At 46.2% G+C, this 17593-nt stretch overlaps 1 protein-coding gene across 1 annotated transcript in view; it reads left to right on the top strand.

Moving 5' to 3' along the window:
* Positions 1 to 631: 631 nt before the first annotated feature.
* pdzk1 (PDZ domain containing 1) overlaps positions 632 to 17593 on the top strand; it is a 42919-nt gene continuing 25957 nt past the window's right edge. The window contains exons 1-2 of the mRNA XM_072258860.1: positions 632 to 795; positions 15770 to 15998. Of these exons, the coding sequence (XP_072114961.1) occupies positions 15789 to 15998 (210 nt within the window). The 5' untranslated portion in view covers positions 632 to 795; positions 15770 to 15788. The remainder of the gene's footprint in view (positions 796 to 15769; positions 15999 to 17593) is intronic.

The following is a 17593-nucleotide window of genomic DNA, read 5'->3' as shown; positions in this document are numbered from 1 at the left end:
GTAGTCCTGTACACCGCTTCTCTTTAGTCCTTTCCTCCTACCGGTACTGTACTCTATCCCTCCTGTAAGATACTGTGCTGTCCTAACCTCCTCCCTCTTTGTGCTGTAGTCCCCTCTGTATAGTGCTGTACCCCCCCCCCCATACTGTACTGCGCTCCCCTCCTTTACGCTTCTGTATTAGTTGGATGGAGAGTTACTTGTTCAGGGCAAGGAACAGGGCCATAAATTACCCTCGCACCGGGCAGTGGGGCGACGGATCTCTCAGCCTCACGCTCTGCTCAGGCTGGGGCCAGTTAGGGATTTCAGAAGCACGACACTGGGTCGGGGTATCGGGGCTCACGGGGATTCTCCCCCACTTCTCATCCTCACCGCCCGGCCCGCTGAGTGTCCTCATGATCGGACCTCCTGACCTTCCTCCCATCACCCACACTCTCCTCCCCTACCTCGCACATCTCCCCCCCCCCACCCCCGCCGCGCTCCCCTTCAGCAGGGCAGGCTGGTGCCCTTCTTCCGCGGGAGGGGGCTCTTCCCAGCCCCACGAGGTGGGCAGGAAGCAGCTGCCTGTGCAGTTCATGCGAGCTGGTTCAAGGTCTGGGTTTGCAAAAGTGGATGCATTGACAGCTCGGCTCAGTTATTGGATGGACACGAGGAATGTTGTTGACATTTCGCGAACTGTTTCTCAGTGCCTAGCGAATGGTTCAACCCTTAACCAAATTATGATCAAAGTCCACGGCCCTACCTCACAGCCTCTCAGAGAACGCAGAGAATCCCTTGGAACTGAACACCCGGAGTTTGGTAAACACCTTCCTTACATATTTCACCTGGCTGATTTTGGAGAGAAATGTTTCCCTTTTGGATTTGTTGCATTCCCTTGGGTGTCTGTCGTTGTTTTTATTTGATTCTGCCTTGCTGATCAAATATTGACTGTGGTTGTATAATTGTCAGCATTATCTGAATTAGTAATAAGTTTTATTACGAGTTCTGGGGTTTTTTTGGTAAGTTAGGCAAACTAACCGGCTGAATATCTAAGAGAAGCTGAAGGTTTACCCTGTAGGTTTAACCCTGTGTAGACCACCTTAGAGAGTATGTGAGTTCCCAACCGAGCTGAGGTGAGCAACGTTGATTTAAATGTGTATTTTGTTACTGAATCTTCTGTGGGTGGGGTGATAAAAGATTATTTATCAGCAGTTCGGATGAGGGCTCTCAAGCCAAAATGTCCATTGTCCATTTTCCGCCACAGTTCCTGCTGCAGGTTGTGTGTTGCCCCTCATTCCGGTGTCTGCAGTCTCTCCTGCCTCCTCCATTAATCATTGCAAGTTCCCAGATGCGAGGCACCGCTCAGATTGCCCTTGGTCAGTGAGTACATTTACAGGCAAAACCCCAAAAGCAAGATGATTCCGATTTGCTTCACTGACTGAATGTTATTGCTTGAAAGTGTGCAGAGGTTCAATAGTTCATGACTAACACACAAAGGGTTAAATTATGGCATCATAAAAAATGGAAATCCGAAATAAAAACAGAAAACATTGGGAACACTCAGCGGGTCAGTGGGGAGAGAAATGGTTAATGTTTCAGGTCTGAACACTCAGCGGGTCAGTGGGGAGAGAAATGGTTAATGTTTCAGGTCTGAACTCCCTTTATCAAAGCTTTGTCAATTTCAAACAGGCAGCACAGAACGGGTTTCCTTGGGTCATTAACAGATGATTAAATTGTATAATTTGTGTAATGTATTATTTACATTTAATTTGTGTTTTTATTGTGTGTAGGTGTGTGAGACTGCACGTGCGGAGTATGTTTGCAGTCATATGTGTGTGTATCTCTGTGTGTGTATGGGTGTGTTTGTGTGAGTTTACCTGTGTGTTTGTCTGTCTTTGTGAATGTGCGTGTGTGCCTGTGTATGTCCATGTGGTTGTGTGTGTGCGTCTGCATGTGTGCGAGTGTTTGTGTGTGTTTATCTGTCTGCTTATGTGTCTGTGCATGACCATGTGTGCCTGTGGTTTTGTGTGTGTGTATGTGTTTGGGTGTGTGAGCATTTGTGTGTGTTTATCTGTGTGCATGTGAGTGTGTGTTTATGTGTGTGTGTGCATGTGTGTGTGTATATGTATGACTGTGTGTGTGTGTGTGTGTGTGTGTGAGAGTGTGTGTGTGTGTGTGTGTGTGTGTGTACACATGTGTGCCATGCATGTGCGTGTATGTGTACAAGTAAGTTTATCCTTGCCCTTGTGCACACAGGTATTTGTGCCTATGATATTAAACTGGACTTTATCATGAGGTGGAGCTGTTTGAGTTGATTAACAGGGACACATAATAAATGTTGTCTTGGACAGTGATGGATGTCCTCCTTCTGTCCCTGTGTATCAGTCCCAAGGAGCTGAACTTTTGCCTGATTCTGATCCTGCTCCCAGCTGCTAACAGTTGTCTGTGCTCTGGAAGACATGGGAGCCCCTTTCATGTGGATGTTTGGCCCTGGGGCTGAGCTGAGGCAACTGCCTTTGTCGCAGGTCTGGATAGGTGATCAGTGAGCGATATCCAGAATCCCTGGAACATGTCCTGGCGTGTGGAGAGCTGTATCCCTGAGAATTGGTACAATTCTCTTAAATGGTTCCAGAAATTGTTCGGTGGTGAAAGTTCATCCGTCTACACCAGGCCTCCATGGTTTCTGGAAGTTTCCATTTGCCTGTTAGGCCTGCTCTTCTCCCCCCTCCCCCCACTGTACCACTGACTGAGAACAAGGAGCAGGGTCAGGGATTGTGGAAGAGAAAACAAGAACATGAACAATACTTGCTTTTCTAAAATCCTTTCCACAAATCAACACGTATCAAGGCATCTCAAAGCTGATGAATTACAGACAGAAATGTGAGGGACACAATTATTATTGTTACACGTACTGAGATACAGTGGAAACCGATTGTTTGTGTCCCATTCAAACAGATCGTCTGAAACATCAGTACATCGAGGCGCTATAGATGAAAATAGAATTTGGAATGAAGTGGTGCAGTTACAGAGAATAAAATTGGAGCACCTTCAATTACTCCAAAAGACTGAGGTTTGGTAAAATACTGAAAGGCTTTTATTCGCTGTACAATACGACCTCCACAGTGAGTGTCTGCCCCCGGACTGAGGGGGAGGGGCAAGGCGAACACCTTTATACAAGACTCTGTAGGAGGAGCCACAGGGGCAGTCAGCAGAGGGGTGTGTCCAGACAGGTAACCGAGTTATAACATATATACATGGTTTACCACAAAAACCCAGTGCAGGCAGACAATAAGGTTCAAGGTCACGATGAGGTAGATTAGAATTCATCTTTAGTGTTTAAGATGGCCTGCTGCTGTGGAAGAGAGGTAAGTTTTGCCCATTCCCTGGAGACAGCCCTTCCCTTCTCTCACATTCATCAGTCTGGCCCTATGAGCAGGTCATCCTGCAACTGTGCTTGGACCTCCAGCATTGCAGCAGAACCTCGCCCTGTCAGTTCAAGGTGGAATTGGTTTATTATTGTCTCACATACCCAGATGCAGCGGAAAAAACTTTCTCTTACATACTGTTACACAGTGCGCTGAAGCAGTACAAGGATAAAACAATAATGGAATCCAAGGTAAATTATAACAGCAACAGGGAAAGTGCAGAGCAGATGGACAGTGAGGTACATTTTGAGGTCCAGTGTCTGTCTAGGGAACTCTACTAGCAATGGGATAGAAGCTGTCCTTGGGCCTGGTTGTGCATGCTTTCAGTGTTAGTGTTTTCTGGGAGGGGAAAGAAGGGAGAGTGTCCAGAATGGGTGGGGTCTTTGGCTACGCTGGCTGCTTTCCTGAGGCAGTGCAATGTATAGATAGAGGCCATGGCAGGAAGGGTGGTTTCCGTGTTGTGCTGAACTGTGTCCACAACTCTCTGTACTGTCTTGTGGCCTCGGGCAGAGCAGGGGCCGTAGCAAGCCGGAAAGTTTGAACCCAGAGAGGTGAAGGACAGTTCACAAAACAAAGGTCACTGGATGAACACGACTCTCTGTCTGCCTGCCAAACCTGCCCCAGGTGACCGGTTCCATCCCCTCCCCCCGGCCGCCGGAGGTAGGTGGTGTCTCCCCTGGGTGCAGAGGTCCAGCAATGAGGGGTTCTCGGGGGAAGGGCAGTGGGCTGGTGTCTCCGTGTAATTAACGCTGTGCGTGGTGCGGCTGAGAGCAGTCAGCAAGCCATCTCAATTGCACAACCGTGGAACATGTAGCCCAGTTAATAATGAACGTGATCGGAAAAACTGCAGTGGTGACAGCAAAACTGTCCGTCAGCAGAATTTCCTCCAGCATGCTGACTGTCTTATTAAAGGAGAATACTTTGACCCAGAGATAACTACATTTATAAATGCATGAGACGTACTGTTTCAGCTCCCAATGTGTTGAGCAACGCTTGTCCCTTTTGGGGGGGGGTAGGTCAGGGATGGCAGGTGATGGTGGGCCGGAGGATGCGGTGGTGGGTGGGGGCGGCGTGGGAGGGTGTGTGAGAAGAGAGGTGACGATGGTGGGGGGGAGAAAGGGGGGAGGGGAGGAAGGACTGGTGGTGGGGTGGTGATGAGGAGAGGGTGGTGAGGGGGAGGAAGTGGGGAGGGGAGGAAGGACTGGTGGTGGGGAGGGGAGGCAGGACTGGTAGTGGGGTGTGTTGAGGAGAGGGGTGGGTGTCCAGAGGAGGTTCACGAGGAGTGAGGGGTTTTATGGTTTCTAACTTGAACACATAAAGAATTATCGAAATAAAAACAAGGGAGTCCGGAATAACATATCTAACTTCGAGTTTACCTTAAGCGAGGTGTGCACATATCTTGATGTATGCAATTCACTTATTTTGCATTTGTCTTCACTGTGGAAGACACCAGCAGTGTGCCAGAGGTCCGTGAGTGTCAGGGAGCAGGAGTGAATGCCATTACTATTTCAAAGGAAAAAGTGCTGGGCAAACTGAGTGGTCTTAAGGTGGATAAGTCACCTGGAGCCAGATGGACCACATCCCAGAGTCCTGAGAGAGATTGCTGAAGAGATAACGGATACATTGGTCATGATCTTTCAAGAATCACTTGATCCTGGCATCGTCCCAGAGGACTGGAAAATTGCAAATGTCACTCTACACTTTAAGAAGAAAGGAAGGCAAAAGAAAGGAAATTACAGTTCAGTTAGCCCAACCTCAGTGGTTCGGAAAGCGTTGGAGTCTATTTTTAAGGACAAGGTTTCACAGTAACTTGGTGACTAATGATAAAATAATCAGCGTGGACAAAGGAGAGGCAGTGGATGTCACTTACTTGGAATTTCAGAAGGCGTTTGATAAGATGGAACACATGAGATTGCTTCACAAGGCAGAATCCGATGGTGTTACAGGAAAGATACTGGCATTGATAGTGGAATGGCTGACAGGCAGGAGGCAGCGAGTGGGAATAAAGGGGCTTTTTCTGGATGGCTGCTAGTGACTAGTGGTGTTCCTCAGGGGTCAGTACTGGGATCGCTACTTTTCACATTGTTTGTCAATGATTTAGATTATGGAATTGGTGTCTTTGTGGCAAAGTTTGTGGATGACACGAAGATAGGTGGAGGGGTAGGTAGTGCTGAGGAAGCAATGTGATTGCAGCAGGATTTAGACATATTGGAAGAATGGGCTAAAAAGTGGCAGATAGAATACAGTGTTAGGAAATGTATGATAACGCATTTTGGTAAAAGGAACAATAATACGGACTATTATCTAAATGGGGAGAAGGTTCAAACATCAGAGGTGCAGAGGGACTTAGGGGTCCTCAGGTAAGACTCCCAGAAGGTTAACTTACAGGTTGAGTCTCTGGTAAAGAAGGCAAATGCAATGTTGGCATTTATTTCAAGGGAAATAGAATATAACTGCAAGGAGATAATGCTGAGGCTTTATAAGACACTAGTCAGGCCGCACTTGGGGTACTGTCAGCAGTTTTGGGCCCCATATCTAAGAAAGGATGTGTTGCCATTGGAGAGAGTCCAGAGGAGATTCACGAGGATGATTCCTGGAATGAAAGGGCTAACATATGAGGAGCATTTGTCAGCTTTGGGCCTGTACTCATTGGAATTTAGAAGAACGTGGTGGGATCTACCGAATGTTGAAGACTAGATATGGTGGATGTGGAGAGGATGCATCCTATGGTGGGGATATCCAGAACTAGAGGGCACAGCTTCAAAACTGCGGGGCAACCTTTTAGAACAGTGTTAAGGAGGAATTTTTTTAGCCAGGGAGTAGTGAATCTGCAGAATGCTCCACCACAGACTGTAGTGGAAGTCAAGTCCATGGGTATATTTAAGGAGGAAGTTGATCCTTCCCTGTTTGGTCGGGGCATCAAAGGTTATGGCGAGAAGGCAGGCGTATGGGGTTGAGTGGGATCCGGGATCAGCCATGTTGGAAAAGCTAAATGGCCTAATTCTGCTCCTACGTCTTATGGTCTTTTACATTTAATCCATAATTAATTATTTAAATGAACAAGAATGCTTAATCAAACAATATATTTACAATATTATTCAAATACTTCTGAAATATTAAATCCCTGCTTAGCTATAAACTCCAACTCTATATAGAATGCATCTCAACTATATACACAGTATACTGTATAATACAACTACTATATAGACATCCACAGCATAGTAAATTGTAAATTGTCCCATTCAGGCCTAACGATTTTATCACTGTGGAGGCTTTCTTACTCTTGCGGGATAACATCTTTCCCAACAAGGGAGGTCACTCTGCTTGGCAGGTGAGGCTTGTGGCTGTGAAGCAGTCCAGGTTCAGGGGCCTCCTCCGTGGTGGTTGTGGGAGTTGACTCTGGGACTGGAGAAAGTGGTTCTGATCACTCTGTACTTCCTTCTCTTTTTTTCTTGACTTTTCTCTTTCTCGCTCATGTTCTTTCTCTCTATCTCTGCTCTCCTTTTCAAGACTTTTTTTTTCACCTCCCCTTTTCTTCTCTCTAGCATGTGCATCTTGATCTTGGGAAGGTTCGCTGGAGTATTCTCTTACGAATCCCTCTATTGCTCCCTTTATGATCCGATCTCTCCTATTGTATTCCTCATCCACAACATCACCTGACGAATCCTCTGTTTTCGAATCTCCATTCACTCCTTTCTTTTTGGCCTTCCATTCATCCAGCTGGGCTTTGGTCTTTGCATCTACTTTTACAACTAGCTTTTGTCTCCACCACCAAAGTTCATGCAATAACCCTAATGCACACAGAGTAGATTTTTATACTCACAAAAGCTGAATGCTTGCAACCAAGCCGCATTTCATAAGTAATTGCCTGAATAACGTACCAGATCTTTCTCAGTTAGCTATGTTGCCTGCAAAACCTGTTGTAGTTGGACCAATGTTTTTGTCACACTCATGTTCCCACTGAGCAGTCTGGCCCTTCCTTGGCCCAACATGCTTTCTAACCAGAGGCTCAGAGGTTGGCACCAACTCCTGTTTGCTCTCTGTTGGGCAATAGTTCATGATGTACAGCATGGAGACAACATGGCATCACTCAGACTGTTCTTAATTCACTTTCAGTTGACTCTTGTAGCCATATACACTGAAATAGGCTCCTCTTCCTTTTGATTCCGCTTACGAAACCCAAAGTGCTCTGCAATCAATAATGGTCTTGGTTCACAATGCTCCTGCATTACTTTTGTGTTATCAGCAAAGATCATTTCTGCTGGTTTCACTGGAGCAGTCAAACTCCTAAGCAAATTGTATGCCTTTAAATCCAATGCACTCAGCAAAATTGGTACTTGTTTCTCATTGACATTTGTTTTAAAATACTGCTCAATTTGCTCCATATCTAGTTATCTGTTGTGCAGTGAAACACTTCAATCTTTCCAATGTATCCAGCCATTTCTGTTCTTTTTTTAATGATTATTATCACTCGGTACTCACTGTTTATGAACCCGTAAATTATTCCATCTTTTGCCTTTTTTAAAAAAACTTGATCATGTCTTCCTTTCTGAAGAACACGTAGTGCCCTGCTTCTTTTTTAAATTGAACGTCTTGATGCGCTTTAACAGGTCAGTAGCTGTCTTGGGTTCATTTTAAAGAATACTTCATCACCACTGTTATATTTTGTAATTCCAAAACGTAAAAATGATTCAAAATAAGAACAAGGGAGTCCAGACTAATGTATCTAACTTCATTTTTACTTCAAGCGAGGCAGGCGATTATAACATGGTAGTGTTATGACCTATGCAATTCACTTATTTTTACATATAACCAGTAATGAATTATTTAAACAAACAAGAATGCTTAATCAAACAATATATTTACAATATTAGTACTGAAATATTCAATTTGCAGCAGGGGTGGCTGGTGACAGTGAGTGGTGAGGGTGGGTGGGGAGAAGGCGGTGATGGTTGGGGGAAGGGGAGGTGGTGGTTGGGCGAGGAAGTGCTGATGGTGGTGGATTAAAGTGAGAGGGTGTGGTGAAGGGGGCAGGGGTTGGTTCACATCAGTTTCAGAAAAGGGTGGGAGCCCGATGCCAGTGCCATGTCTGAGCTTTGGTGCCGGGCCTGAGAGGTTGGCATGTCCCACCGAGTGACGGGGCTGTAGCGCATGATGTGACGTCCCATCCCAAACCCCAGAGAGGCCATAGGTAGTACAGCTGCCTCTCAGCTTCAGCGACCCGGTATTGGGGGTATGTGCCACCAAACCTTTGGCATGACGAAGGCAGATGACGTGTTGGCCTGTTGTGATATTACGTTGAAGGTACGAGGGGTGATTGATAAGTTTGTGGCCTAAGGTAGAAGGAGTCCATCTTAGAAAACCTAGCACATTTACTTTTCGACATGGTCCCCTCCTACATGTACACACTGAGTCCAGTGGTCGTGGAGCATACGGATCCCTTCTTTGTAGAAGTCGGTGTCTTGGAATTCCAGAAAGTGGTCCACAGCAGGGGTGATTGACAAGTTCGTGGCCTAAGGTAGAAGGAGATGAGTTATTAACTTCAAACTTTTTGCATTATCACTCAGAGTTGAACTGCACGTGCATGTAACGAGAGTGTCTTGGACCTCCAGGTGGTCCACAGCAGGGATGATTGATAAGTTCATGGCCTAAGGTAGAAGGCAATGAGTTATACAGCTCTTGTTACATGCATGTGCAGTTCAACTCTTTGAGTGAAAATGCAGAAAGTTTGAAGTTAATAACTCATCTCCTTCTACCTTAGGTCACAAACTTGTTGATCACCCCTGCTGTGGACCACTTTCTGGAGGTCCAGGACACCGACTTCTACAAAGAAGGGATCCGTATGCTCCACGACTGCTGGACTAAGTGTGTAAATGTAGGAAAAATAAATGTGCTAGGTTTTCTAAAATTGACTCCCTCTACCTTAGGCCACAAACTTATCATATATGAGACATTGGTCTGGTCAAATATAGAGCACTGTATACAGTTCAGGTCACCTATCTGCAGGGAAGATAGCAATAAGCTTTAAAGGGTTTAGAGAAAATTCACAAGGATTTTGCTGGGGCCTGAGGACCTGAATGACAGGGAAAGGTTGAATAGGTTAGGGCTTATTCCCTGGAGCACAGGAGAATAAGGGGAGATATTATACAGACACACTACACAAAATTATTATAGGGAAATATAGGGTGAATATATGCAGGCTTCTTCTCCTGAGCTTGTGTGAAACTAGAGGTAGAGGTCATAGGTTAAGGGTGAAAGATGAAATATTCAAGGGGAAGCTGAGGGGGGGCTTCTTCACCCAGAGGGTGGTGTGACTGTGGAATGAGCTGCTGTTGGAAATGTTAGATGTGAGGTTAATTGTAATGTTTAAGAGAAGTTTGGATAGGTACATGAATGAGAGACGGGTGGAGACCAAGTCTAGGTGCACGTAGATGGGACTAGGCAAAAGAGCAGGCTGACATGAATTGGATAGGCTGAATAGCCTCTTTGCTGTAGTGCTCTGTGACTCAGTGTTGTCCTTTACTGCATGAGGGTGGGAGTTCACAGGTAGGGCAGTGTTGTCACAAGTTGGTGAGGTCACACCTGGACAGTTGGATACTGTCTTGGTACCTTCATCTAAGAAAGGACCTACTGGCATCAGAGGCAGTTCAAAGGAGGTTCACCAGGCTGATTCCTGGGGGGAGAGGAGAAGGCGGCACACATTACAGCACCAGTGATGGGTTCATTTCCCATCACTGCCTGAAAGGACTTTATGAGTTCTCCCCGTGACAGTGTGGTGGGTTTTCTCTGGGTGTTCCCGTTTCCTCCCACGTTTGGGCTAGGGTTAGTAAGTAGTGCGGATGCCATGTTGTCACAGGAAGTATGGTGATACTTGCAGGCTGCACCCAGCACTTCCTCACACTGTGTTGGCCATTGACGTAAATGACATCTTTCACTATATGTTCCGATGTATGTGCGACAAATAAAGTGAATCTAATCTGATTTTATATTATATCCGACCAAGAGGGACTGAAGAAACTGGATCTGTAATCTTTGGAGAGTAGGAGAATGAAGGGTGATCTTATTGAAACATAAAACGGGGAATTAACAAGGCAGATTTAGAGTTGTTTCCACCAGTGGGAGATTCTCAATGAAGGGAACATGGTTACAAGATTAGTGGGTGGTCAACTATGTTGATCTCTATGATAAATTGGTTCTGGTGTGTATGGTTCTTAAGATTCGAGGAGCAGTGTATAGGATGGTGGGGGGAGGTGGTTAATGGGCCTGTGAGGGAATAGTCTACAGGGAAATGAGGAGGAATGGGACTGATGGGATTGCTCGGCGAACCAGCATGGACTAGGTGAGCCAAGTTCAAAGTTCAAAGTATTTTTTTAGATTATGAGGACACTCAGTCCTCGTTTATTGTCATTTAGAAATGCATGCACTAAAAAATGATACAATGTTCCTCCAGAATGATATCACAAGAAACACAGGACAAACCAAGACTAAAACTGACAAGACCACGTAATTATAATATATAGTTACAACAGTGCAAATCAATACCGTAATTTGATAAAGAGCAGACCATGGGCACGGTAAAAGGAAGTCTCAAAGTCTCGATAGCCCCATCATCTCACGCAGACGGTAGAAGGGAAAAATTCTCCCTACCGTGAATCTCCAAGCACCGCAAACTTGCCAATGCAGTACCATTGGAAGCACCCAACCGCAGTAGACTCTGAGTCCATCCGAGAACCTCAAGCCTCCGACCAGCCCTTCGACACCGAGCACCGAGCACCATCCTCTGCCGAGTGCCTCGACCCCCGCCCCGGCCACCGAGCAACAAGCAAAGCCGGGGACTCGGGGCCTCCTCCTCAGGAGATTCTGGACCACACAGTAGCAGCAGCAGCAAAGCAGGCATTTCAGAAGTTTCTCCGGATGTTCCTCCGTGCCCTCACGTCCGTCTCCATCAAATCAGGATTGTGCACGGCACCCTACTTGACAAGTAACAGACATCACCACCGGAGTGGCCACTGCGAGCTGCGTCGCGCCGCTATCTTCTCCTCCCGCCGAATTCTGATAATTTTATTATCAAAATACAGTTATGTCACTATATACAACCCTGAGATTCATTTTCTTGTTGGCACCCAACTTGGGCATTCAACCAGCGTGCAGAAGACAGCAACTGTGCAAATATAAAAATAAGAAATAATAATAATAAATGAATAAGAAATAGATATCAAGAACATGAGATGAAAAGTACTTGAAAGTTGGTTGTGGGAACACCTCAATGACAGGGCGAGAGAAACTATCCCCTTTGGTTCTCGAGCATGATGGTCGAGGGGTAGTAACTGTTCTTGAACCTGGTGGTGTGAGTCCTGAGGCTCTTGTAGCTTCTACCTGATGGCAGCAGCCAGAAGAGAGCGGTGGTGGGGGTCCCTAATGGTGGGTACTGCTTTCTTGCGACGCTGTTCCAAGTAGATGTTCTCAATGGTGTGGAGGGCTTTACCCATGATGGACTGGGCTGTATTCGCTACCTTTTGTAGGATTTTCTATTCAAGAGCATTGCTATTTCCATTCCAGACCATGATGCAGCCAGTCAATATACTCTCCACTACACAACTATAAAAGTTTGTCGAAGTTTTAGATGTCATGCTGAAAGTGACCTTTGTTACAATAAAAAATGTGAAACCTTCCCAGTATTGTTTCTGGATCTTTGCTCCATAATTCAGGCCCCCTTTGGACGTTATTTCCACTGGTATGTCAGATCACTGCCCTCCTTCCCTGCACCCCTTCCTGCTCACGTCACTGCCATTAACAGGAGGTGACACATCACAAGGTGGTGGGAGGGAGAGGTCCTAGTATGGGTTAGCTGTAGCTTGTGATGGGTGGGAACCTCCTGGGGAATTTTCTTATCCAGTGGCAGAAACAGGAGGACACAGGACCTATGAAGTAAGGGCCTGCTGGAGGAAGCTCCAACGTCCTGTACACCATCTCCCAACCCTGCACCATGCCCCAACTCTGAAAGACTATTGAGAAACCACTGTTACCTAACTTCCATGAGCCCTTCCTGCAAACCACACCACCCCCCTCAATCTTGTTCCCCTTCCTTAAATCTGGAATGTTTATGTAGGGTGATTGGTCCTTGCTTCCTCAGCCCACTTCCTCTCCTGTTCTGAGAGCACCTGCAGTCACACGGCTGTTGTCCTGACCTCCCTTCCACCAGCCGAGCTCACTGTCTTCACCCGCGGCTGGGACAAAGGCCTGCCTTAACTCAACACCTCTGGGCATCCAGAGCGCCCTAAGGTTCATGAAGAGTCCTTTGAAGTGTATAAAACACTTGTAATACAGAGAGCCGCAGCAGCCAGTTCACTCACTGCAAGTCCTCACCATCAGCATCAAGATGAGTGACCAGGGAGCAAGCTTCACCACTCTTCAGAGCACAGGAGAGGTCGTCCCTGCTAGTCTTCAAAATATTGCCACTGAGGCATCCAGCCCCTCTGACAATGAAGCACTCCCTCAACATCTCCTTGGGCTCCTGCCTTGTGGAGTGGTGTAAATTCATTCCTCTCAGACCCAGGGTAGAAGAATAATCCAGTGGTCCACAGCTAACATCTCGGTCAGCTGGCAAGATGCTAAGCCAGGATCCTCTATCTCCACTGCTTGCCAATGGTCCTGTGGAGCTAGTAGAGAGGACATAAGAACATAAGAAATAGGAGCAGGAGTCGGCCATCTGGCCTGTCTAACCTGCTCCGCCATCCAATAAGATCATGGCTGATCTGGCCATGGACTCATCTCCACCTACCTGTCTTTTCCCCATAACCCTTAATTCCCCTATTATGCAAAAATCTATCCAACCTCAATATATCCAACCTCAATATATTTACTGAGGTAGCCTCCACTGCTTCATTGGGTAGAGAATTCCACAGATTCACCACCCTCTGGGAAAAGCAGTTCCTCCTCATCTCTGTCCTAAATCAGCTCCCCCTAATCTTGAGGCTATGTTTTAGTCTCAGCTGTCAGTGGAAACAACTTTCCTGCCTCTATCTTATCTACCCCTTTCATAATTTTATATGTTTCTGTAAGCTCTCCTCTCATTTTTTCTGAATTTCAGTGAGTACAGTCCCTGACAACTCAATCTCTCTTCACAATTTCTTCCTTAAAATCTCTCCTCAAGATCCCTTCCTTAAACTGTAGCAGCAAATATGTCTGTTCCTTTGCTCAGGAGATTCTGCAGATACTGGAAATCCAGAGCAATACATATGAAGTGCAAGGGGAACTCAGTAGGTCGGGCAGCATCTATAGAAGGAACTAAACAGTCGATGTTTCGGGCCAAGATGCTTCATCAGGACTTGAACTGCTGAGTTCCTCCAGCATTGTGCATTATGCATTTGTTAGTGAGATTTTGCTGCATGCAAAATGGCCAAAACACTTGCCTGCACTGAGCACACTTCAGGAGTAACCCATGGATGCCTTGAGAATGTGAACAGGTATATTGCTCTATTTTTGCATATTTATTCTTATATGTGTATATTTATTATTGTAACTTACAGTAATTTTTTATAAACACAATAAAAGCAGAAACTGGAAATCCGGAGAAACACACTTCAAATGATGCAGAAGCTCAGCATCTATGGAGAGGAAAAACCAGTTGAAGTTTCAGGCAGAGACCAGGTCCCGATTCAGGGCCTCAGCCCCAAACATCGACTGTTTGCTCCTCTCCATAGATGTTGCCTTACCTGCTGAGTTCCCCGGGATTTGTGCGGCTCAGCAATTGTTTATGTGCTGCCGCAAAACAACGGATTTCACAACATTCTGATTCTGATTCTGATAAATACAAATTCTTCAGAGGAGTGTGAGACCAGAGCCAGGCGCATCACAGACAATACCCAACACAGGAACCAGGGGAAGGCATGTGCTCGCACGGAACGCACTCACCTGAGCCCACAATGGAACTTGGATCAATTATTTATCAACTGTTCAAATTTCACTGACTGTGAATCAGCAGGAACACTCTTTTGTAGGAAACATGATCAATGACGAATTTAAAACTAGGTGGAACCAGTTACTAATCCCATTAGCTGGATTTTTGGTAAATCTACTGTTGTTTTAATTTTAAAATATTTAAAATGTAGATCTTGAAGCCAGTGCAAAAACTGCCCAAAAACTTAATCCCACAGATCTGATGTAGCCTGTGTGAAATTCTGTGAACTTTGATACAAGCTTTAGCTAGTATTTTTTGAAGAAGTCTGGGGCAGGGAGAAGCTCCAGGAAGAAACTTCAGGCAGGTGACTGACAAATTTACAAACAGGAGAAGACAGTGGTCACAACAGGAGACGGGCCAACCTTCTGCCTCCACGCCATGTTCCCGGATACCCCTGCTCTGAAGGAACACAATGAGCCCCCTCAGCCCTCTAGAGTTGAGAATTCCTGGGATTCACTACATTCTGAGTGAAGAATCCTCTCCCACCTCAGTTTGAAATGACCCACCTTGTATTCTGAGACCATGTTCTAGATTCCTCAATCAGAGGAACAGCCTCCCTCCATCCAGTCTACGGAGCTGTGGAAATTCCGGACAATCCAGGCCCATTCTACCAATTGCTCCTCATACAACAAACCCACCACCCCTGAACCAGGTGGAGAATCCCTCTGCACTCCCTCCGTGTTAAGTACATCTGTCCTGAGGGAAGGAGATCGCACCTGTTCACAGTACTCCCTATATGGTCCTGTACAAGTGCGTACCCTGGCAGCAAGATTATTCTGCAGAGGACAACTGTCTGATTTGCAATCAAAAAATGGATCATAGCACGGTCTGGTAACTGGTAGAGTCTCACACTTGCGAGCCAGGTTCAATACTGACCTCAGCTGCTGTCTGTCACTGCAGGTTTGTGGTCCTGTTTCTTCCCACATCCCAAAGGTGTGCAGATTGGTAGATACTTTACTGCTGGCAGTGTGGGTAGGTGCAGAGGAAATGGTGGGGGGGGCGGTGGAAGTTGATGACAAGTGAGGGAAGAAGATAGATCACAGGAGAATGTGGGAAAGGGATTGATGGGGTTGTCCTGAAAGCTAACATAGTCTTTATGGGTCAGACAGCCCCTTTCCTTGCCATGATGAAATATGAAACTTGAAGAATGCTGTTGTACATGGCATTCCCAAGAATTCCCTCTCTTCTTGCTGGGAAGGAGATGCAGGAATCTTGAGTCCCTTGCCACTGTTGTTGCCCTATAACCATCGGGGTCCTGGACTGACACAGATGGCTTCACTTGCCTCAGCGATGAACTGATGGTACACACACTTTGATACTGAACTTGCATTGAACTTTGAACGTGAGGCAAGAGAGGGCTGCTGAACGGACCGCTGACCGGTCACTGACAGAGAATTTCTCGTTTCAGGTTGCTGGAGCCACAAACCATGGTGACACCGCTTCAGCCGCGAGTTTGCCAACTGTCCAAGAAGGAAGGCGGCAACTTTGGGTTCTTCTTGAGGCTTGAGAAGGATGTGAAGGGGCACCTGATTCGCACCGTGGCAAAGGGAGGTTCTGCCGACCGTGCGGGTCTGAAGGACGGTGACCGAGTGCTCAGGGTCAATGGGGTGTTCGTTGACACTGAGGATCATCAACAGGTACGTGGCACTCGGGCTGGCTCTGACTGCTCATCTCATAATACTTCAGCGACTGGATTGCCAAAGTGTGTCCACAGTAAGTCATGAACAATAATATTCTTTACCAACCTCAAGAGAAGACAAAGGCTAGACCACATGGACATTCTAAAGGAGATCGAGGGGACAGAAGTGAGGAAGAGATGGTTAATTATCTGGTGGCTCTGGAGTCGGGTGTTCAATAAGCAAGAAGCAGCAGCAACTCAGCGGGTCAGGCAGCATCTGCGGAAGGAAATAGACAGTCAATAATTAGAGTCAAGGTCTTTCACCTGGATATCTGGACTCCAGACCAGATGAATGGTCTCATACTGGAATATCTATTACCTATTTTCCTCCAGCAGATTGTTAGCCACTCCAGATTCCGACATCTGCCATCCCAGTGTCTACGTTCAACTCAGAGTCCTCTAGGAATCTAAGTTCAAAATAATTTAATTATCAATATATTACAATTGACCTAGATTCACTTTCTTGTGGGTATTTACAGGGAATAAAAGAAATACAATCAAACTTATGAAAAGCAAAGATTGACAAACAACCAGTCTGCAAAAGAAGGCAATCTGTACAAATAAAAAATAATACTCAGAACATGAGTTATAAAGAGTCTTTGAAAGTGAGTGTGTAGGTTGTAGAATCAGTTCAGAGTAGTGGTGATTGAAGTTGTCCACGCTGTTTCAGAAGCTTGACCATTGTAAAGTAAGAACTGTTCCTGAATCTGGTGATGTCAGACCTAAGGCTTCTGTACCTCCTGCCCAATGGCAGTTGCAAGAAGAGGGCGCAACCTGGTTGGGGAGGGCCTCTGATGATGGACGCTGCGTTTTTGATGATGATGTACTCAGTGGTGAGGACGGCATTGCCAGAAATGGACTGGGCTGTGTCCACCACCTTCTTTTTCTGTTCCTGGGCACTGCTGGCTCCGTAACAGGTCGTGATGCATCCAGTCACGATACTGTCCACTGTGAACGTACAGCCATTGTGAAGGATTGGGAGTACGTGTGGAGGACATTTCCTGGAACAATTCAAGGAGGGAGGGATTTCAGTTTGGTGGGAGCCTGGACAAAATTAGGAGCAAGAGTAGGTAATTTAGCAGAGAAGGTTAAGAGGAGATTTGAAGGAGGAGTTCGGAATCAGAAAGGGTCTTGATGGAGTGAAAAAGGAGAAGGGACAGGGATGTAGATGACCAGAAAACACAGAGTGAAGGTGTTGGGCAGTAGGACGAGAGGGGAGAAGAGGGAAATGCTTTTGTACAGCGGGTTGGTGTGAGCTGCAATGTGCTGCCTCAAAGGACGGTGGGAATGGATTCAACAGGAAAGAGAATCGGAGAAATGTTACAGAGAAAATGCAGTGCAGGGGCCTTGTCAAGGTAGATTAGGAGATCATCTAATTGAACAAGAGTTCTACTCAATAGTATTATAACAGCAGGATAGAAGCTGGCCTAGTGTCTGGTGGTATGCATCTCAAGTATTTGTATCTTTAGCTTTATCAGGGACAGGGAAAGGAGAAGAACAAATGTTGGGGTTCGAGGAATGGGCATCAACTAAATGTAGTCCTTCTGTGAGGAG

This window comes from Mobula birostris, chromosome 5, assembly GCF_030028105.1.
Source record: "Mobula birostris isolate sMobBir1 chromosome 5, sMobBir1.hap1, whole genome shotgun sequence".
Classification (NCBI taxonomy): domain Eukaryota; kingdom Metazoa; phylum Chordata; class Chondrichthyes; order Myliobatiformes; family Myliobatidae; genus Mobula; species Mobula birostris.
This window is presented reverse-complemented; position numbering and strand designations above follow the sequence as displayed.